We start from the raw sequence: 23,008 nt of genomic DNA, 5'->3' as shown, positions 1-23,008 counted from the left end.
ATGGTCACGTAGGAAGTGATTCCTGTTGTGATTAATGAGTCTCACGTATGGGTACGCCTGGCCGGCTCAATCAGTAGAGGGTGTAACTCTTGATCTTGGGATTGTGTGTTGGAGCCATATTGGTCTTAAAAAAAAAAAAAAAATCTCACATATTGATCTACACTCTTGGTATGAGCTTTGAGCCCTTCTCCATAAATGATGGTGTATCCATTTAGACTGTTATCACAGGTAACTGTCACTCTGTAAGTATTGTTAATTTCCTCCATAGGCATTGTAGGAATTTTTGGGTCTTTTCTGTTTTCAGCTGTTACTTTTTTTTGCCAGTTTTTACAGGAGGACTGTTTTTTATTATTGTCTAGTTTTGTTGTTAGCCACTCCATTTCAGAGGTGCAGTACAGATCATTTGAAGTCACCAAAGAGGGTCCCTTGCTTTTGCCTGTTTAAACAACATTCTAAAACATGATGAAGAGTCTCTAGTGACCCCCGCTGAGTAGCCTAGTTCTAGCAAGGCCACACTGTGGAAGTCCCAGTTGACCTTCACTCCCAGGATAGCTCAGGGACATTGATCTCAGAATTATAGAGCTATACTAAGTGAAGTGTAAACGGGCTTTCCAGAAACTCCAGAGTTCTAATTTTCTGAAGAACGTTGACAGCCACCTCCTATCTCCTCAGGGGCCTGTAGATTTCTTGGGCCCTCCTTTCTGCAGGTGCTACAGAGCAGAGTTGAGCAGGGTGCGTGGGTCTTGGCCTTCTTTCACTTCCCTTGTGGGTAGTCTGTGATGTTTGCCTCTAGACAAGGTAGCCCTTCTTAATAAACATAAGTAATAATGATAATTAACATTATTGAGCTTTAATATGTGCTAAGTACTGTTCCAAGACTTTATATGCATAATTTAATCACACCAACAGTGTAAAGTGATGAACCTCAGTATATAATGAAGAACTGAGATACAAAAGACTAGTGACTTACTTAATGTCACATGGATGTATCAGAGCCAGGATTTGCATCTAGGCACTCGAACTCCAGAACTTCACTACTAATAATAATAATAGTGATGATATATGAGGAATACCTACTATATGTCAGGGTTTCTTCTGGGCGTTGCCATATACTATTATCTCCTAACGCTTTCAATAACATAGGCCATTTTTCAACTAGAATATTTTTTTCTTCCACCTTTTAGTTCTGGTCTGAGCCTTGAGGATTCAAAGAAATTGACAGCCTCGCCCAGCGATCTCAAAGTAAAGAAAACCCCAGCTGAGCAACCAAAATCCATGCTCCCTTCAGAGGCCTCACCTGTCAGTATAGTCCCAGTAATTCCCCAGTTAGGGTCTAAAGAAGAAGTGGTGCAAATGCCATCCCCAGGAAGAAAAGAAGAGCATGAAAGCCAAGATATGGTGCAGCCAAACCCCAAATCCACAGAGCCCCTACTTCCCTCAGCAAGCAATACACAAGAGCTTAGCAGCATTCTTCCCATCAAGTGCCCAAAGGATGATGATCTCTTGGAGCAGAAGCCAGTTGCCTCTGCTGAACAGGAGTCTGAGAAGGAGAATCATCTCACTACAGTTTCTAATTATAACAAAGATGAAGGCCAAGAAGCTTTAGTTACATCCCCAAACAAACCCAAGAGTCCTGGGGTGGAAAAACCAGTAATAAAGCCCATGGCAGAAGCAGGTCCCCAGGATATCACTGCGAAAGAACCTCCATCAGCTCTGGTTGATCACAGCCCAGAAAGCCTCAAGAGGAAATCTTGTCTCATCCAAGAAGAGGCCCCCGTGAGCTGGGAGAAAAGGCCCCGTGTCACGGAGAATCGCCAGTACCAGCAGCCATTTCAAGTCTCGCCACAGCCCTTTCTCAGTAGAGGGGACAGGATCCAGGTGCGAAAAGTACCACCTCTCAAGGTAAGAGAGTGGGAAGAACTGAAAAAGAGAGGATGCATGAACACTAAGTTTCGGGTCTTACTTATTAAATTTCAAGTCATTTGTGGTATTTCTTAACACAGAAGCAGTTGTATGTTTGTGATAAGCCTGTAACTGTGTTCTTACATGAGCAAAATTATTAATAAACAGGCATTTAGAACTGCATTCCTACAGATCTTTATTAGTGTTTGAGTAAGTAATGGGTGTCTAATTAATTAGACCACCTCCACCCACACTCCCTGCTGGCTGCTCTTACATCCTAAGATAGTTGTGGAAATTATTCTGTCTCATGTGACAACATAAGAAATAAAATGAACAGAAGGAAGCCATTGGCTTTTTTGTGGCAAGAGCCATGATATTTAAGTGTACCCTGGCCCTTTTCTTACTGCCATAACTGATTTGATGTTCTGTGGTTCTAGAACTACCCTTAGTTCCATCTTTTTAAAGGAAACCTCTGTGGTTGCCGTGGGTCACTGCTGGTTACTTGAGGGACATTAGGAAGGTGGGGTAGCCTTGTTAAGCTCTCCAGCTCAGGCTGTGTCACTGACTTCCATGTTAGCATTCTGTTGCTGCTTATCAAATCTTTCACATTCATAAAGCAGTATCCTTATCTTAGTATATAACGACTGCATCTAACCAGTAGTGAGCCCTTTAAAACCCAAACACATTTTTACTTCTGATCTAAAGGTTTCCTAATACTTGGGCTTGCGCTTAATAGCAGTTTGCAGTTCATTTATTCACTTAATAAATAGTATATGTTAATAAATTTTTACTAATGGTATTCATTAATACTATTGTGTCTACTATGCACGCAGGCACTGGGTATTACTCATTCACGTTAGGATATAAATAGAAAAAAAAGTCACATAGAAATACTTTTTCCCCCTTTTTTATTTATCTTAGATGAACCAAAGTTAGTTCCATCAGGAAATATCCCTTAGAAACATTCAGTTGCTAGTACTTGACCCATTTCATTTATTATGTATTTCTCTCTCATTTTGCGTCTATTACTAATTGTATGACATTCTCATTACTTTTTAAGATTTGTGCACCTAGGAATCTCCCTTTTTAAAAAATGTTTGCCACTTTTCTACCATTAACATACCTTGCATGCTTTGCCAGAGATTGTGATTTTTTATGAAAATCACTTAATTTTTTTCCCCCACTTTTACTGTTATAAAAATATTAGAAACCTTTCTGTAATGAATGTCAGTCAGAACTTCTATGCAGACCTGAGAGCCGAGTTACATTTTGGGTTTTACTTTATATAAATGATACTGGGTAAGATTCATCATTTCTGTTTCCTCATCTGTATAGAGGCTGAATTATATGCCACTTGGTCTGCTTTCTCTAATCCAGAGAAGCTCCACACTGAAAACTTAAGTCTACCGTGACTGTGTTATTGTTATTTAATTTTTTCCCTTTTGCTTCTCCTTCCTCATCCCCCTCCACTCCCCCACAGAATATTTTCTACCAGAAGTTGCTTTAATAGCTCTTATCTTAGGCCGTATCTCAAATCCCACTTTCTTAGACAGAACTTAATGTAATTTATAATAAAGCAAAATCTTTTAACTAAAACTTAAGTAGAAAAATAAAATTTTAATTTTATTACAAATGTTATACATGTGTGTATATGTAAGTTATATACATGCATATGTGTGCGCATGTTACAACATGGATATCTGTAACGATATGTACGGGGGGGATGGAAAACTGTGTTTCCTATTTGGTATCCATTTATTTATTTATTTATTTATTTATTTATTTATTTATTAATTATAAAGATTTTGTTATTTGAGAGTGAGAGAGAGCACAAGTGGGAACAGGAACAGGGCTGTGGATGGTGGTGGGGGAGAGGGAGAAGCAGACTCCCTACTGAGCAGGGAGCCCGATGCGGGGCTCCATACCAGGACCTGGAGATCACGACCCAAGCTGAAGGCAGATGCTTAACTGACTGAGCCACCCAGGCACCCCATCTGTTCAGTATACATGAGAAGAATTTACCTTGCTCTACCAGGATAGCGCTTCTTGGTGTTAAGTTGTTACCAGTGCCCGGACAACATTGAGCCCTTAGTGCTTACAGATGTAACATCTCATTTATTCCACATAAGCAGGTAATAGAGCTATTTACATAAATAACTGAAACTTATTATTTTTATGTATTAAGACTTTTATTAGAACCACTTTTAATGAATTTATCAACATGTTAGTAATGATTTTCAGTCATTACAATAGATATTATTTATTCTGCTAGGTATGTTATTATTCTCAAGATTATTCTGATACAAGGTTGTTTGTCCCTATGTACAATTCCCCTAAACAACTGTGCTTTTACTTTCTTGGATTTAATTTTCTGGTTTTACCTATTTTCTCCCCGTCCTAGGGGTCTCTTCTAGGTGATATTACCAAGGGGCAACAATTGCTTCTTTCCCTCTATTGGTAGCTTCTAAAATACTGTGCAGTTAGATGTAAAAGAGACTCTCAGTGTTTAAGAGAGAGATGAGGTACATCTTCTGACGTGAGACGTGTGGACTGTGTGACGCCTGTGACAGTCCCACAGCTCTGACTTCTGAAGGACAGAGAATCTGTTTCTCAGGACTACTGACCTTTTGAGAAATGGATATTGCAAATAATGAAAAATTTTTAGTGACTTTACTATTCTTAAGGAGTTCCAGAAAGATAACATGCATTTTCTTAGAGCCCTGTGGCTTAATTTTTCTTTTTTTTAATTAAATGCCCTAGAAAATCTGTAACCGTTATTTGCTCCTTTAAGTTCTGGCCACTACTAAAAGGGTCCAGACTTTGATGCATTCTAATTGAGCTCTGATAGCTTCCAAAGTATTGTTTCAAATAGGAGTCTGATTCCTTTCAGATACAGTATTTTATGGTATGAAAATCAGCGGTTTCAAACTCCCAGGAAGTGTTTCAGAAAAGCATATTTTCTCTAGAGTTCTAATTTGTCAATTTGGGGATAGGACCCGGAGCACATATATTTTTTTTAATTTTTTTTTTTTTAAGATTTTATTTATTTGAGAGAGAGAGAAACAGCATGAGAGGGGAGAGGGTCAGAGGGAGAAGCAGGCTCCCCGCCGAGCCAGGAGCCCGATGCAGGACTCGATCCCAGGACTCGAGGATCATGACCTCAGCTTAAGGCAGTCGCTTAACCAGCTGAGCCACCCAGGTGCCCCCAGAGCACATATATTTTTAACCAGCTCCCCAAGTAAGGATAAAGCCAGCCAGGGATGAAAATGAGTGTGGTGAACACTGTATACATTATGTACATACTCCCTTGTGTGGACGGACGGAGTGGGATGCATCTATGGATCACACACTGTCTACCTTCCAGTGCTATCTAGACGCCTCTGTCATTGAGATAATTCAGCCTGAGTGCTTACGCGTGCATGTGTGCGTAGAGCAGAAGAGAGCAAGAATTCTCCTCGGAGCTTGGAAGGAGAGCTAAGAAGAAAAAGACAGTGGTATGCCTCTTCTCTCTCACACACATTCGAAAGTGCAAATACCCCACAAGGTCTGTAGCTTAAGTAATAAGCAGTCGTGAGTAGTAATGCCATTAGGAGGGAGTTGTGTTGAGAAGGGGATTTGGGGCAGAGAGGATGCTGGGGGAGGAGAGGCTTTGGCACCAGTAGCGGAGGTGGAAGGACCCTAGAGACACAGTCACGTTGCTGTCTCCACGCTTTGGTCTCTCAGCCATGACCCCCCCATCTCTGTGACTGGGGTGTAGCGGTTACCGCAACAATTCAAGTGTTCGGGAAGTTCTGCTTATCTTGTCAATGAAAACTAAGCTCTGGGTTTTTTTCCTCCCTCCTTCTTTCAGATCCCGGTCTCCAGAATCTCCCCCATGCCTTTTCCTACATCGCAGGTCTCTCCCAGGGCTCGTTTTCCAGTCTCCATCACTAGTCCTAACAGAACAGGAGCCAGAACTCTTGCAGACATCAAAGCAAAAGCCCAGCTGGTCAAAGCACAGAGGGCGGCCGCCGCTGCAGCCGCCGCCGCTGCCGCCGCCGCGGCCTCAGTTGGAGGGACCGTTCCAGGACCTGGCCCCGGGGGCGGACAAGGCCCAGGAGAGGGCGGTGACCCCAAAACCGCTGGAGGAGGGAGGCCAGGCTCAGACAGAGGCCACGAACCTGGAGAGGGCCCCACCCTGGAGTTGGCAGGAACTGGAAGCGGGGGAGGTACGAGAGAGCTTTTACCCTGTGGGCCAGAGACTCAGCCCCAGTCTGAGACCGAGAGCCCAGACCAGGCACAGCCTCATGGTGTCTCTGGAGCACAATTACAGCAAACCCCCTCGGTGCCTCCAACCTCTGCCAGCGGTGGAGCCGGCGCAAGGGCCCCCTCACCAGCCCACACTGACGCGCCCCCACCAGCTGTAGGGAAGCCGGCTAACGAACCCCCGCGCCCCCCTAGGGCAGCAGCCGCAGTGGCCTCTCTCCCCCACCCACAAGGCCCCGGGACCTGCAGACCGGAGAAGGCGCCTTCTACTCCGGCGGGTTCCGCTCTCATCTCAGATGCCTCCCCACCTGTTCGTTTTGCAGCCGATGGCACAGTCGAGCCCAGAGCAGGTTCTGGTAGGAATATGCCAGACCCTTCGGCCTCAGCGGAGACAACCGCTAGTACTTCAGCGGCTGTGACTCCCTCTCCTTTAACATCGTTGTTGACCGCCGCCGCTTTAGAAAAGCTTCCTGTACCCCAGGTCAGTGTAAGCGTAGGGCCTCCGGGATCAGCTCCGTCCTCGAGCACTTTGCCAGTAGCTTCTAGCCTTAAAACTCCAGGAACTTCTTCAAATTTGAATGGACCCATGCCAAGGCCGAGCTCTAGTATCCCTGCGAATAACCCTTTGGTCACTCAGCTGCTTCAGGGCAAAGATGTTCCCATGGAGCAAATTCTGCCTAAACCTCTCACCAAAGTTGAAATGAAAACTGTTCCACTGACCACGAAAGAGGAGCTGGGGACAGGAGTGCTCACAGGCACTGGTGCTGCAGAAAACAGCGTCAGAGAGGAAGGTGGTGAGAGGCAGTCCCACCCAGCTCTGCAGCAGCTGGGGAAAGCCTTGCAAAGTAAGCAGCTCCCCCAGGTTCCAAGACCCCTTCAGCTCTTTTCAGGTAAGGAACTGAGGGACTCTAGCATTGACACACACCAGTACCAGGAAGGACTAAGCAAAGCCACCCAAGAGCAGATCCTTCAGACTCTCATCCAAAGGGTTCGGAGGCAGAACGTTCTCCCATTTGTGCAGCCCTCCCAATTCAACTTCACTCACTCAGGTTTCCAGTTGGAAGACATCTCCACAAGCCAGAGGTTCATGCTGGGTTTTGCTGGCAGAAGGACATCGAAGCCTGCAATGGCAGGTCACTATTTACTTAACATTTCCACCTATGGCCGGGGTTCAGAGAGCTTTAGGAGGACCCATTCTATAAACCCTGAAGACCGTTTGTGTCTAAGTAGCCCCACGGAGGCCTTGAAAATGGGATACACAGACTGTAAAAATGCAACAGGAGATAGTAGCAGTGGCAAAGAAGAAGATACCGATGAGGAAAGTACCAGTGATGAGCAAGAATCCATCATGGTGAAGGAGGAGCCCCAGGCTGCCCAGGGCCCTGGCAAGTGTGAAGCAAGTTCGGGACCCCACAGTAGAGAAGCCCTAGCCACCAATGATTGTTTAGCAAAAAAGAATGTGAAGGCGGAGACACCAGTGCATGAGCAAACCACTTTAAGCAAGGAGAATTACCTGTTCACCAGAGGCCAAACATTTGATGAAAAGACCCTAGCCAGAGATTTTATTCAGGCAGCACAGAAACAAATGGCTCATGCAGTGAGAGGCAAGACGATGCGTAGCAGCCCTGAGCTTTTCAGTTCTACTGCTCTTCCTCTGACTGCAGACAGTCCCACCCATCAACCTCTCCTCCTTCCACCACTGCAAACCCCGAAGCTGTATGGAAGCCCCACCCAGATCGGGCCAAGCTATAGAGGCATGATCAATGTCTCCACCTCGTCTGACATGGACCGTAACTCTGCTGTCCCGGGGATGCCTGACTGTAGCCAGGTGGCTAGCAATGTAGGTGATGTCATGTCCTTTTCGGTGACTGTCACTACTATCCCTGCTAGCCAAGCGATGAATCCCAGCAGCCATGGCCAGACCATTCCTGTTCAGGCCTTTCCTGAAGAGAACAGCATAGAGGACACACCTTCGAAATGTTACTGCCGATTGAAAGCCATGATCATGTGCAAGGGGTGTGGAGCATTCTGCCACGATGATTGCATTGGCCCCTCGAAACTGTGTGTCTCCTGCCTTGTCGTTCGGTAACGAGACTAGAAAGAGAACATGCTGTAAAGGAGGCAGGGAGGGAAGGGTTGATGAGATGTGTTTTTTGCGTCCTTTCGGAATCACAGAAATAAATTAAGTAGGTTTCAGTTGTCTTAAGAGACGTTACTTAATCAGGAATACAGAGTACAGATCTTATATTTTAGAGGAAGAGCACCTTGTATAGTAAGTCTAGGTCAAGCAAGACTTTGTGAATTTGTGACAAGTTTGCACTTACAAAATCATGTAAATATGTCACATTTTGTTTTAACATTGTTTTCCCAAGTGTTTAGGTAATGATGTATTTGAATTCAGATTTATGTTCCACTTCACGTGACTCTGAGAAAAGTTTAATGCCATGCATGGTTAAAGGAAGCTGTCTTTCTTCTCTCCTTTTTTAAGAGGCCAGGAAAAGGAAGGAATGAAGGAATGGTCTGGAGAAATGACCATTCAAGCTGATTATGTCATGATGGTCTGACTGCAGGCTTTACTTAGATTATTCAGCCTTGGCGGGATTTGGATTCAGGGTTTACTCAGTCCCTTTACCTTAGACAGAACCTTCTTAAATTCAATTTTTTGATACCGTATTAATTTCATAGGTAGTAATTCAGACTCTGAAAGCTCTCGACCTGAGTCTTGGCTTCCACAGACCAGTGCTGTTGCCAAGCTCTCTGCTTGCGCTTTGTGGCCCCCTGCCCTCAAGGCCCCCTACCTTGCCCTGAGACCATGAATGTGGCCCACGAAGGGTGTGCCACCCCAGGCCCCTGCTGTTAGCTGAGCCTGTGCCGGGCAGCAGTTCCAGCAGTAACATCCGGGTACTTCGTCAGTCATGGGAGCTTACAAACAGGTGTGAGATGCTAGTAGAGCAGTAACAAAAAATGTTAGTGATGGGGTGATTTGAACTATGTGTTTTGTTGGGCAAGGGAGTAAAAAAAAGTGCAGAAACTATTAAACTGAACATAAAGAACTTTGGAAAACGATTTTAACCCTAGAAACAAGGTAGCCTCTCTTTTCCTCTTCTTGCCCAACCCTGTTACCTAATGTTCTGTAGTCCGCTGTGGTGCAGGAGGGAAAGCTCCTTGTTGCCACATTTGCCCGTTCTGTTTAGCCTGTTTTGACCTCCCAGGCATCTGAGGAGTGTGGCGTAATCTTACTAGATATTACTTTGAACACAACGTGTGCACACAGACACACACAGTAAAAGTTAGACACTTCTCCTGTTCTAGAAAATATGTCCTCTGTTTTGGATTACTGTTGTCTATGCACTAGAAATTTCTAATGTAAAGGGGCTTCAGTAAATGGCTAAGGGAACATCTAGAAAGGAAGAGAAATTAGCTCCAAAGTTTTGTTGCTTGTTTTGTTGATTCTTTTTTGTTTCCTTTGTTGTTGTTTTTTAAATCTTGTCACTAGTGACTGAAGAGTTTTTGAGTACATATATTTAGGTCATGGTTAAAGAACATTAAAATAAATCTACAATTTATCAGAACTTGGTATTAAGGAACCAGGTATTGTCAATGTGCATCATGCATATTGATTTTAAGTTTTCCTAATTTCAGGCGTGTGAAGTAAAAATACTACTGCAAACCTAGTACACTTGTAGCTGTACTTAGTATTCAGGATGTGATACTTACCATACGCAGAACAGTGTAAACTTACTAAATCACATTCCAGATTAGGAGGAAGTAGAAAGTAATACTCTTTGCTCTTCCCCATTCTGTTACCCATTCTTCCCCCCGCATTATACATGCTTTTAATACTTTTGAACCCCATAAGAAACTTACTACTTCACTGTTTTTCAGTTTTTGCTTCTGTTATTTCTTGTGGCTCAAGGCGAATACAGGATTAATGTCTGTGTTCTAGTTTCAGCTGAGACAATAGGATGTCCGCCTAATTTCCCTTTTTCTTCCAGCACACACAAGGATCCAGGGGTAAGGAGGAAGTTCTCCAGCCAAGATCCAGTAAGAAAAATGGTTTAGTTCCCCAAACTTTTCACTACTATGGGTAATCCAAGGGCAGGGGCTAAAAGGACCTATTGCTGGTTAAAACTCTCCATGCTCAGCTTCTTCACTCCCCATGTTCAGTGCCAGGACTGAGGGCTGGTCTGTGTGCTGGAAGTGCCTGAGTATTTCTGAACTGACCCCATGCTAAACATGAATTACCAATTTGGATTGATCAAAGTGAACTTTCTTCTTTGCACCTTGCCTGTCATAGAAAGTCTCTCCTCCACAGTTCCCGTAATCTGAGTTTGGACAGACTAACCAGGAGAGGGGGAAAGGGATCAGGGATTTTCAAGTCCATTTGGAGAGCAAACCGTATTGTGCCTCTTCTTCTTGACCAAGGCTCTTGTAGATAGGTCCTAAGCATTATTATTCCCCAGATTCTCTTAACAAATAATACTCAGCTAATAAAATATTTGCATTTATGAATGTCCCTAAAACAGGATATGTCAACTAGATACACTGCCTCAGTCTTGACAAAATGAGAGAATAGGTTCTCTCGGCTTGGTAGTATATTGAATACAATCTGTTTGTCAGTTTGTTTCAACACAGTGGTTTCAGGTAGAAAGTCATTCATTTTAAGAGCTGAACAGAAAAACAATAGCAACAATCCGAACACATTACAATACAATTTGGCCCTTTTGAAAATAGAGCAGTAGGAACAAGAAAAATCTATATTATTGAGAGCATGGTACTCCAATACCTTTAAAGCAGTTTTTATTTTAGGTTTTCGGAGTTGCTTTACCTTTCAGTTCAATCTGAAAGGTTGCTAATCAATGCTAAATTCTTTTTGTGTTTTTTTTTTTCAATGGTATTTAGTTGCACTATTTCCAGTGACTAGTCAGGCATTATGCCTGATGCTTATGCCTCCAGGGTATGCTTCTCGAGCCTTCAGAAACCTTCCATTGTAGGTCGCATTGGGGAGATAGCATTAACAATAAATATGTCATCTCAGTCTTAATGACTGTTCTGAGTTGTCTAGTAGAGAAGGCTCCCTGAATCTTAAAAAAACATTCGATAAAAATTCTCCACCCTATTAAACAACCTGGGGTTGTTCACCCTACTATTCCTTAACCCCTGTGCTCAAGATACTGAAACCATCTGTGGTATCCCATGTAACATTTCTAAGAATAAGATCTGGCAAATGGGACATTTTTCTTGAAGAAGGGGAAGCATACTTGCGTGGGCTGGGAAGGCACCCAGATGTAGGTGTTTTAGGAATTATCTCAGTTTTAAATAGCCAAAGGAGCACCTCCTTGCCTTCCCGGTGAAGGTATAAATTCATACATATTGATGACTTGACAGTTACCATCCTAATTGCTTGTTATTGCCTTTCTCCACCTTAGAGCCCTTAAAGAACTCTTGGGTAAAATTATTTGTTATAATGAGGGGTTCTTCTGTGGTCATTACACCACTATTTATTTCTAGAACTCACTGTCAGTGAGCAGTGCCAGGGTTTTCAATGTGACCTAGAGGTTTCACTTCACAGCAAGGAGGGAAAAGTCCCCGTTGCATTACAACAATGTGCTAAGTAAAAAACTTGGCCAACGGTAGTTTTCAGCTCAATTTATAGAATAGTCCAAAGAGACTGAGAAACATGATGATAGGCAGGGATCTTTTCCTACCATGTTTCAATACCTACGTACCTATTGAAAGGGAACAATAGGTAAAACATTTCCTAAAGTTGAAGTAAGAGCTTCATAGATTCTTGGTTACTTTATTTTTTTTAATGCTTTACATTTGATACAACTATTAAAGATCAATTTTAAAAAAATAGCTTTCCAGTAATATATTTTAAGTAATATATATTTTAATATCTATGTAAAAAGTGACAGTGGAAGACTTTGAATTTCTCATATATGGTATGTTTAATGTAGGACCTCACTGTTAAGGCACAAATTATTACAAAGGAAGTTACTCTAAAGACACTCAGATTATTTCCGAAAAATGCAATAAGGGGAATAGTTTTGGAGTTTATTTTTTATTTTAAAAGAAAATCGACTTATTTACCACGAGCTATTTTTTTTCCTTCTGGCTTATAAGGTTTGTACAGACTGGTTTGGTAAATGCTAAACTTTTGTGTCTTTTGCCTTTTTAAAGGAATTGTTAACATTGGAATTGAGGGTATGTACAGAGAAGTTGGTGTCAACACCATTTAAAAAGTCATATTTTTTCACAAATATAGAAAAATCATTTTACATAAGAATTTTAAGTATTTGCAATAAATATATGTATATAGATTGTATGTATTCATATATTCTTATTTTTCATTTTATTATTAAGTAAAAGATAATTAAAGTGAAAATAAAAACCTTGGAGTTTTTGGTGACTCTTGAGGTCTGACATCCATCTGAGAGCGGTGTGGGTAAGGGCCCTCAGCTGTTGCCTTATATCACCATTGCAAGATGATCACAGATTGTGTAGAAGAGTCAAAATGAGGAATTTGGTGATAAATCAGGGTAGCGTATTTCTTTAAGAACTCTAGTAAAAATATTAAATAATGCCTAATCTGTCTGTCTCTGTTTTCACCCTTGAACTGTTCTGTCTCTTAACCATGGGATATTACTGGGAATGTTAAAAACAGACAAACACAAAAACATGGTGCATTTTTTTTTTTTTAAGATTTTATTTATTTGACAGAGACACAGCGAGAGAGGGAACACAAGCAGGGGGAGTGGGTGAGGGAGAAGCAGGCTTCCTGTGGAGCGGGGAGCACGATGCAGGGCTCGATACCAGGGCCCTGGGATCATGACCCGAGCCAAAGGCAGATGCTTAATGACTGAGCCACCCAGGCGCCCCCCCCTTTTTTTTAATGTGCCCACTGTTTGCTTCTAAAACAAAGAATGGTAAGAAAATATCTCAGGGGTAAAAATAGGTTTTTCTTTATCAACAGTGGTTAATAATTCATTAGCAAACATTCACTGCCACCACCTTCAAGGCAGTAGGAGTATGTGAAGAAATAATTTCATGAAGATAATTGAAAACTTGTTTTCTGTTCCCAGTTCTCTGAGAAGTGAGTTTCCTAACCAGTTCTGTATCCTTCCTGATTGGTCTGAGAGGGAGTTTCCTAACCAGTTTTAGGTCCTTCCTGATTGATCCGGAGAGCTAGAAGAGCTAGGAGAACTTGGATTTTGATCCGAAGTGTCAGGAAGGGCATTTATGCAAATGAGGACTGAGCCAGGTATTAGGAGAGCTTAACTGTCCATTGTCCCATACCTACGGATAGCCTGGAATCCTGCTGTTCAAGAGATTTTGTGGTTGCAAATACTTGGTTTTAGGATATGATTGAAGGAGCAAAATGCTACCTAGATAATCTTTGGAAATAAAGGTATCTAGCCCATTCTTTAAATAGAGATTTATTGATGAAATAAAAAAAAGGTCAGAACTTCACGAATGTATCTTAGTGACCCATGAAACTCACTTTTTATTCCAGTTCCCTAGTTCTCCCCATAATTACTCCGCCGTGATTATTTTCACTGATAAAAATAGCATATTTTGGAAATCAGTAAAGATACATAGAATGCTTTTTAAAAGATCGCCTTGTTATTTTTCAAAAATTGAAATTGCAAACATCGGGGTTGCCCAAAGATGCTGAAGATCGTTTGCCAGTCCAGGAGAACAGCATTCTAAATCTTTGCTGAAAATATGCTTTTTCTAAAGGAAATTTCTTATGTCTCAGGGAACATCTGCATCCTTACAATTCCTGTATATAATGGGAGTGAAAGTGAAATATTTCAGTGTGTGTGAACCAGCCCATTGTGGCCATTTCCAGAAACCACCCCCCCTCCACTGTTTATAGTACATATTTGTTATTTAAATGGGCCTCCTACCTCACTGGAAGTGAAATTCATATGCAGGTTAATGACGTAGGGGCCTAAATGTATAGTTGATAGGCAGTTGAATGAGAAAGAGCAATATACTAGAACACAACTTCAACTTGAATCCCCAACTGTCCTTTATTTACATGACAGTCCAGAAACCTGTGTTCTATGCTTTTGACGCCACTTGACCACAAGTGGTCTTAAGAAATAAGATTTTGCATAACGTTTCTAGCTGGTTTTGTGTACAAATCACGTTGTTCACTAATTCATCTATTTCTCAGAGCACCTACTATGTGCTAAGCACTGTACTAAGGTTCAGGTTCTGCAAGGGTAAACAAAAGCAGCCATGTAAATTGTAAAAGGTCTTCCTAACGTAGTAGCCATACAGCATGTGTCTAGTTCAGGGCTCAAGGAGTACTTACTGTATGCTACATATTTCCCAAGACGTGATGGAAATTTTAAGTGTAAATGAGTTACGGAAGGGAACCATTTGAGGCACTGGGTGAAACCCAGTGGCAAAACATGAAGCAAGAAAGGAAAGGCATTGCCCCTAGGTGAAATAACAATGTGGAAGTGAAAAGCCATGTTAGTAAAATTTACCTTTTCTGAAAACAATCATTGGAAGATGTAGAATTCTTTTTTTTTTTTTTTTTTTTTTAGATTTTATTTATTTGACACACAGAAGGAGAGAGCAAGCACAAGCAGGGGGTGTGGCAGGCAGGGGAGAAGCAGGCTTCCTGCTGATAAGGGGCCCGACGGGGGCTCGATCCCAGGACTTTGGGATCATGACCTGAGCCGAAGGCAGCCACTTAACTGACTGAGCCACCCAGGGGCCCCCAGAAGATGTAGAATTCTTAATAGAAACTTCAAGAAATTTCTTTTTTTTTTTTTTTAAGATTTATTTATTTATTTGACAGGGACACAGCGAGAGAGGGAACACAAGCAGGGGGAATGGGAGAGGGAGAAGCAGGCTTCCAGCCGAGCTAGGAGCCCGATGTGGGACTTGATCCCAGGACCCTGGGATCATGACCTGAGCCAAAGGCAGACATTCAACGACTGAGCCACCCAGGCGCCCCAAACTTAAAGAAATTTCTTAGTAAGGTCTCAGTTGAAGAAAGAATCCCTTTCAATTAATTCTGGTGAGTGCTTCTAACTAACCCTTTCTAATAACTGTTAGGTAAATAATGCAGCCTACTTGCAACTGATGTTTAAACCCACAGGAAGCTTAAGGGAATTGAAACTAAACCTTGATTTTTATCTTTTAGTCTGGTGAGAATGAAGTGTATCCCTTTATTTTATATTGTTAAAGAGTTGTTGTATCCCTGTTTTTTCTCCATAATGGATAAAATTAGTGTTCTAAAGTTTTTATCCTAATACTGTAGAATTGGCTCCTCCACCCCATCTCTAAGTCACAGAACTTGAATTACAAGAAACTTCAGCAGGATCATAGCTTTTTTTAGTGGCCTAAATTCCCAATTCTTACTTTGAGAATTTCTGGTTTAAAAAAAAAAGTTTTCAAAGGATAAATCGTTGTATTTTGTTAGTGCTTATTCTTGAATTTTTCTTACCATTTATCATTAACTTGGATTGTTGGATTTGCAACTCAAATTCTGGATGCCAAAATATCCATATTCACCTTTCAGTCAAAGAGGTATTTGGTATATTCCACCGTGAAATGTCTCAACTTTGTCCAGGAAGTAGGAGGGTGGGTATCCTATATTTTCCTAATACTTGGTGGCCTTAAACAGAAGATTGGGTTTCTTTTATTGAGACTGTATGAACTAAGGAATCTCTATACCTCCATGGAGCTCTCAGTCTTAACCGAAAAAGGTCATCCCTAGAAAGACTTCCTTTTAACAGGAAGGCGGGCCTGGGCCTGGAAGGGAGAGCCAGAGATGATCAGGCTGTGGAGAGGGGCTATGACCCGATGGTCAGTTCTCCTGAAGAATAACTTCCAACTCAATGTTCCTGGTTCTTCAAACTCAAAAGAGGCTAAAGGGAAATAATAAACCTACTGATTTCCATCTTGACTGCAAAACCCAGAGAATTCCTAGGGGAGAAGAAAGGTAAACCTAAGATTGGATTTAAAATAGGTTTAAGTAAACTTTCAGTTATTATTAACTTTTATGAAATTTTTTTAAGGTTTTGGGTTCACATGATGTTAAATTGCCATGATTAGAACATGGAATTTGATATGAGATATTTTATGGGCTAAGTGATGGTTTTCTATTGAATTACATAGCGGCAGCTTTTGCTGCTGATCAGGATTTAGGATTGTGCACCTGTGTCTGTTAAATAATGCCAAAGTTGCTCATAAATACTATTAAGCTAACTTGAGTCAACACTTAATTTTATTAACTTTAATCATGGATCCTCTTCTTAAATATTTAAAATTTAATTAGTCCAATAAGAAAGCAATGCATTAAATGTTATCAAAATATTTGAAGATACTTTAGAACTATTATTTTACACACAGCCTATTTCCTTTCTATGGAAAGTACGGTACAAAAAAGTTTTACTTTTTTACTTTCTTTCCAAAAGCCCATGTCTGATGTTTTCAGATACCTAGAGCTTGGAAATAATAGAGTTGGACTTTGGCCCTAAGTCAGCAATTCTCATTCTTTTCAGGCAATAGCAATTTGAAGACATGGGTAGTGACCCCAACTGAACTTATATGTAATCAATTAACACAAACTTTAAATTAATGAAACTCTTGGAGAGTCTCATATTTGGTTTCCCCTTTGTTGCATAAGGAGATAGACTCTGGGCCGGGAAGGACCTGAAAATTTGTTCTTTGATAATAAACTACTGATTGAAGGACAAGTTCTTACTAAATTCACAAAATTCATAGAATCCATGAAAGATCTCAAGTACATGACTAATGAAACTCTAGAAATTAAAAACCTTTCTCTTAGCCATAAGTGCTATGACCTGTTTTTTTAAAGCCCATGTTAATCCTGTGACTCATTGCATCACACCTTAAAACTTGCACCGGCACCAAGAGAAATCAGAATGGAAGAAATGACCTTGTGCTGGTCTTGTTCACTTTAAAATCTTTGTGCACATAGGCCTTAGCACTTTTGACAGATAAAACTCTGCCTTCTAGCTCCCTCTCACTATCGTCTTTATTCCTCTCACTTTTAGACTGTTCCTTGTACTGGTTGTATAAAACTACCTTCCTCAGAATTGAATGTATAATGTTTCTGCACATGGGCAAATTGTATTTTCTCTTAATGACTCATTTAAGTTGAATAAAGGCATACAGTTTTACTCTAGTGACTGTGCCTTCTCTTTTCCAAAGAAACCAGATACCATGATGAATGACTTACCTGTTTGTTGCTCCTTTTCTTGCACCTGCTTGCACAATTATCCCTGGGTCCTGGCTAAATTTGGTCACTACAGAAAATGCCAGTCTCTAAGCAACCCTCGAAGGGGCTTAAAGAACTGAACAAGAGCCAAAAAGAATGTGTTGTGCATTTCAAGAATAACAAGGAAACGTATACTACAAAGCCACAGTAATCAAAGCAGTGTGGTAATGGCATGAGGACAGACCTATGGACCAATAAAGTAGAACAGAGTCCAGAAATAAGCCTTCACATATATGATCAAGTGATTCTTGACAAGGGTTCCAAGACTAGTCAATGAAAAAAGGGCAGTCCTTTCAATAAATGTTGTTGGCAAAACGATATCCACATGCAAGAGAATGAAATTGGACCCTTACCCTACACCATACATAAAAATTAACTCAAAATTGATCTAAGACCTAAACATTGAAAGCTAAAAATACAAAACCCTTCTTAGAAGAAAGTTAGGAAAGCTTCATAATTTGATTTGACAGTGATTTCTGGGATTTGCCAAAAGCACAGGCAACAAAAGAAAAAACATAAATTGGATTTCATTAAGAACTAAAAACTTGGTAAAAACAAACCAACCAACCTAAAACTGAAAACTTACACATCAGAGGACATTATTCATAGTGAAAAGGCAGCCCACAGAATGGAGAAAATATTTGCAAATCATGTATCTACAAGAAATAAGTATTAAGAATATATAAGGAACTACAGCTCAACAACAAAAGAACAACCAATTAAAAAATGAGTAAAGGACTAGAATAGATATTTCTATAGAGTAGATATACACAGATGGACAATAAGCACGTGAAAAGCTGCTAAAGATCCCTCACCACCAGGAAAATGCAAACCAAACCATAATGAGACAACTTCATACCCATTAGGATAGCTATCAAAACAAAACAAAGCAAAACATGGGGCGCCTGGCTGGCTCAGTCAGTAGAGCATGCGACTCTTGATCTCAGGGTCCTGAGTTCGAGCCCCATGTGGGGAGTAGAGTTTACTTAAAAAATAATAATTATGTATATATATGATCAAGTGATTTTTGACAAGGGTTCCAAGACTAGTCAAGTCTAAGTAAACTAAAGTTTATTTTTAAAAAAATTTATATACATACAGTTTATATATATATAATCGAGTTTATTTAAAAAATTTATATATATGATCAAGTGATTCTTGACAAGGGTTCCAAGACTACACACACACACACACACACACATACACACACAAGAAAACAGTGTTGGCAAGGATGTAGAGAAATTCGAACCCGTGTGCATCGCTGGTGGAAATGTGAAATGGCTCTACTGCTGTGGAAAACAGTAGGGCAATTTCTCAAAACAGAAGTACCATATGATCCAGCAATCTCACCTCTGGCTATATACCCCAAAGAAATGAAAACAGGGACTTGAGCAGATATTTGGTCCTCAATGTTCATAGCAACATTATTTATAATAGCTAAAAGGTGAAACAACCCCAATGTTCATCAACGAATGGGTAAACAAAATGTGATATACTTGGAATATTATTCAGCCTTAAAAAGGAATGAAATTCTGACACACACTACAACATGCGTGAAACTTGAAGGCATTGTGCTAAGGAAAATAGCCAGACACAAAAGGATAAATATCGTATGAGTCCACTATACAGTATACTTAAAGTGGTCAAATTCATAGAGAAATTAGAATGGTGGTTGACAGTGACTTGGGAGTAGAGAAGATTGGGAGTTTGTGTTTCCAGTTCTGGAGATGGATGGTAGTGTGGTTGCAACATTCTGAATGTACTTAATGCTACAGCACTACACACTTAAAAATGTTTAAAATGGTAAATGTTATGTATATTTTACCACAAATTTTTAAAAAATATTTACTTCAGGGCACCTGCGTGGCTCAGTTGGTTAAGCGACTGCCTTCAACTCAGGTCGTGATCCTGGAGTCCTGGGATCGAGTCCCGTGTCGGGCTCCCTGCTCAGCAGGGAGCCTGTTTCTCCCTCTGACCCTCCCCCATCTCGTGCTCTCTCTCTCTTTCTCGTTCTCAAATAAATGAAATCTTAAATATATATATTTATTTCAGAGAGAGAGCGTGTGTGCCCATGTGCGTGAGCAGAGAGGGGCAGAGGGAGAGGGAGAAAGAATCCTTGAGCAGGCTTCCCACTGAGCATGGAGCCTGAATCGGGCCCCATCCCAGGACCCCGAGATCATGACCTGAGCCAAAATCAAGAACCCGTTGCTTAACTGATTGGGCCACCCAGGTGCCCTGTTTTACCACAAATTTTTTTTAAAGATTTTATTTATTTGAGGGCGCCTGGGTGGCTCAGTTGGTTAAGCGACTGCCTTCGGCTCAGGTCATGATCCTGGAGTCTCGGGATCGAGTCCCGCATCGTGCTCCCTGCTCGGCAGGGAGCCTGCTTCTTCCTCTGACCCTCTTCCCTCTCGTGCTCTCTCTCATTCTCTCTCAAATAAATAAATAAAATCTTTAAAAAAAAAAGATTTTATTTATTTGAGAGAGAGCACAAACGGGGTGGGGGGTGGGGAGGGGCAGAGGCAGAGGGAGAAGCAGACCCCCTGATGAGCAGGGGGCCAGACTTTGGGGCTGGACCCCAGGACCCCGGGATCATGACCTGAGCCAAAGGCAGACACGTAACTGACTGAGCCACCCAGGCGCCCCTTACCACAAATTTTTAAAAATGAGGCTCAAAAGTGGATTAAAAAAATAAGACTTGCATAACATTTTCTTTTCTGAGCAACCTGAGGAGATTAATTTAAAAGTAGTGGTTTTTTTTGTTGGGGGGGGGTTGGCGTGCCGGGGTGGCTTAGTGGGTTAAGCCACTGACTCTTGATTTTGGCTCAGGTCATGATCTCAGGGTCACAGGATCAAGCCCCGCCTTGAGCTCCACTCTTAGCACAGCATATGCTTGAGATTCTCCTCTCTCTCTCCTCTGCCCCTAGCCCCTACCCCTTCTCCCTGCTCCTGCTTGCACTCTCTCTCTAAAATAAATAAATAAAAATCTTTAAAAGGTAGTTTTTGGGGTGCCTGGCTGGCTCAGTCGGTGAAGCATGCAACTCTTGTCCTTGGGGTTGTGAGTTCAAGCCCCATTTTGAATGTAGAGCCCACTTATAAAAATTAATTTAAATAAATAAAGTTTTGTTTAAGGAAATGCAGAACCTAAAGTCCACCAGTGGAATTAAGAAAAACCCCATAGCACTAAAGAAACTGGTAATGATGGATGGTTAGAAGAAGCCACGTGTCTTTGAGGGAAGCAAAGCTCTTAGAATCCTCGCCGAGCAATGACTCAGCAAATTGTCCTTGATCTAAGAAATTACAGCTGAGAATGGAACCAAATTCAACATTTTAGTATAGCCAGGAACCCAGACTGTAGCATCAAAGTTGAAGATTACCAGAACGTTATAAGAACTGAGGGCAACAAGGAATGAGTACCTTTTGAAAATAGCAAACCATCGGCTCAGGTCATGATCCCAGGGTGCTGGGATTAAGTCCGACATCGGGCTCCCTGCTCAGCTGGAAGCCTGCTTCTCCCTCTCCCACTCCCCCTGCTTGTGTTCCCTCTCTCGCTATCTCTGTCTCTGTCAAATAAATAAATAAAATCTTAAAAAAAAAAAAGAAAATAGCAAATCATTAACCCTCCTTCTTCCTCATATTAAGCAATTCTAGTGAAGAGTAGAGTTCTTGGAGTGGATATCTTTGCTGATCTGCGAGGTAAAAACTTACTTCATATTAAAGTTTGCCTTTAAAAAAATTTTAGTCCAACATCTCTTTATATGAGCTATTTGTTTCTTGTGAATTTTCTGATCAGGACTTTTGTCAGGTTTTCTACTGGCATGTTCCTTTTTATTTTTTTTAACGACTTCTAAATGTTCTTCCTACAGTAAAAATATTAATCTTTTGTAATGTGTGTTGCATGTATTTTTCCTAATTTTTCCATGTCTCCCATTCTTGTTTATAATCTGTTTTGCCATACAGAAACTCTTAAATTGAAATTCAATTGCTGCCCGCTAAGATTTTTGTTTTCGGGGTGCCTGGGTGGCTCAGTCCTTAAGCCTCTGCCTTTGGCTCAGGTCATGATCCCAGGGTCCTGGGAAGCCTGGTTCTCCCTCTCCCACTCCCCCTGCTTGTGTTCCCTCTCTCGCTGTGTCTCTCTCTGTCAAATAAATAAATGTCTTTAAAAAAATAATAAAAAACTAAAAAACGTTAAAAAAAGATTTTTGTTTTCATGATATACTTAAGAAGCCCTTATACATTGATTATAAAAACATTTAACAACCCCCTTTTTAATTCTTCTATAGTTAAAATTTTTAAAATTACATATATATTCTCTCTCTCTTAAGTAAGGTCTATGCGCAACATGGGGCTTGAACTCATGTCCCCAAGATCAAGAGTCCCATGCTCTGTTGACTGAGCCACCCAGGCACCCCCAACATGGGGCTTGAACTCAAGACCCTAAGATCAAGAGTCGCACATTCCGCTGACTGAGCCAGTCAGGTGTCTGATTTCGTATTAATTTTTGTATATAGTGAGAGGTACAAATCAAAGTTCTTTTCTTTCCTTGTTGATATCCAATTGTTCTCACATTAAAAGACACACTGAATGATTTTCATATCTCTGTTGAAAATCAGTTGTCCATATATGTGTGAGTCTATTTTTAGATTATTCTGTTCCATTAATATGTTTGTATATCTTTGCGTCAATACCACATTGTCTTAATTACTGTAGCTTTATAAATGGTTTAAAATGAGGTAATGTTAATCCTCCAACTTTGTTTTTTACCTTCAAATTCAGTTAGGCTATTTGTTTGTCCTTTGATTTCCATATGAATTATAGAACGAGTTGTGAGTTTCTGTAAAACCAGGATTTGAGCTGGGATTGTGTTTAAGGTATACATCAATCTGGACGGAATTGAGATCTTAGTATTTTGCCATTGATCCATCTTTTCATTTATTTACATATTATTTAATTTCTCTTAGCAATGTTGTATAGGTTCCAGTGAATAGAGCTTTCATATATCTTTTGTCAGATTTAACCCTACATTTCCATTTTTTTACATTTAAAAATGTTCAAATGATACCGTGACAATTTTTAAAAATTTCACTTTTAAAATTCAACATTCAATTTCTGAGTGTTAATTGATGGATATGAACATTCACATTATAGTTTTATACAGATTTTGCTAAAATCAATTGCTAACCTCACTTATTAGTTTTAGCAGCTTCTTTGTACATTCTGTTGGATTTTCTATATAGATTGACAGTGTTATCTCCAAAGACAGAAAGTTTTATTCTAGATAACTTTTCTTTTTTTCACGTACACTGGTTAGAACCTGTCATACAATGTTGAATACAAGTGGTGAGAATAGACCCTCTTGTTCCTGATCTTACAAAACAAGCATTAATATTTCATATTAAGTATGATGTTAGCTAAAGATTTCTCCTAGATAGCCCTTCATCAGGGTGAGGAAGCTCCCTTCCATCATCTATTTGTTTTTGTTTTTTAAATCAGGAATGGATGTTGAATTTTGTCAAATGCTTTTTCTGCATTTATTGATTTGATATGGGTTTCTTTTTCAGTTTGTTAATATGATGAAGTTTGTTGGTT

General features: G+C 40.7%; 1 protein-coding gene across 2 annotated transcripts in view; it reads left to right on the top strand.

Moving 5' to 3' along the window:
* Positions 1–17,326, top strand: part of ASXL2 (ASXL transcriptional regulator 2) — a 141,965-nt gene extending 124,639 nt beyond the window's left edge. For both annotated transcript variants that reach the window (XM_028099391.2, XM_088026356.1), the window contains 2 exons: positions 1,185–1,902; positions 5,753–17,326. In XM_028099391.2, coding sequence (XP_027955192.2) covers positions 1,185–1,902; positions 5,753–8,236 — 3,202 coding nt within the window. In that variant the 3' untranslated portion in view covers positions 8,237–17,326. The remainder of the gene's footprint in view (positions 1–1,184; positions 1,903–5,752) is intronic.
* The last annotated feature ends 5,682 nt before the right edge of the window (positions 17,327–23,008 follow it).

The sequence above is a fragment of the Eumetopias jubatus genome, unplaced genomic scaffold (genome assembly GCF_037043125.1).
Source record: "Eumetopias jubatus isolate StellerSeaLion01/CBP00866 unplaced genomic scaffold, mEumJub1_p1.0 scaffold_9, whole genome shotgun sequence".
Lineage (NCBI taxonomy): Eukaryota > Metazoa > Chordata > Mammalia > Carnivora > Otariidae > Eumetopias > Eumetopias jubatus.
The sequence above is the reverse complement of the archived record's forward strand: the minus strand, read 5'-3'. Positions and strand labels throughout refer to the sequence as shown.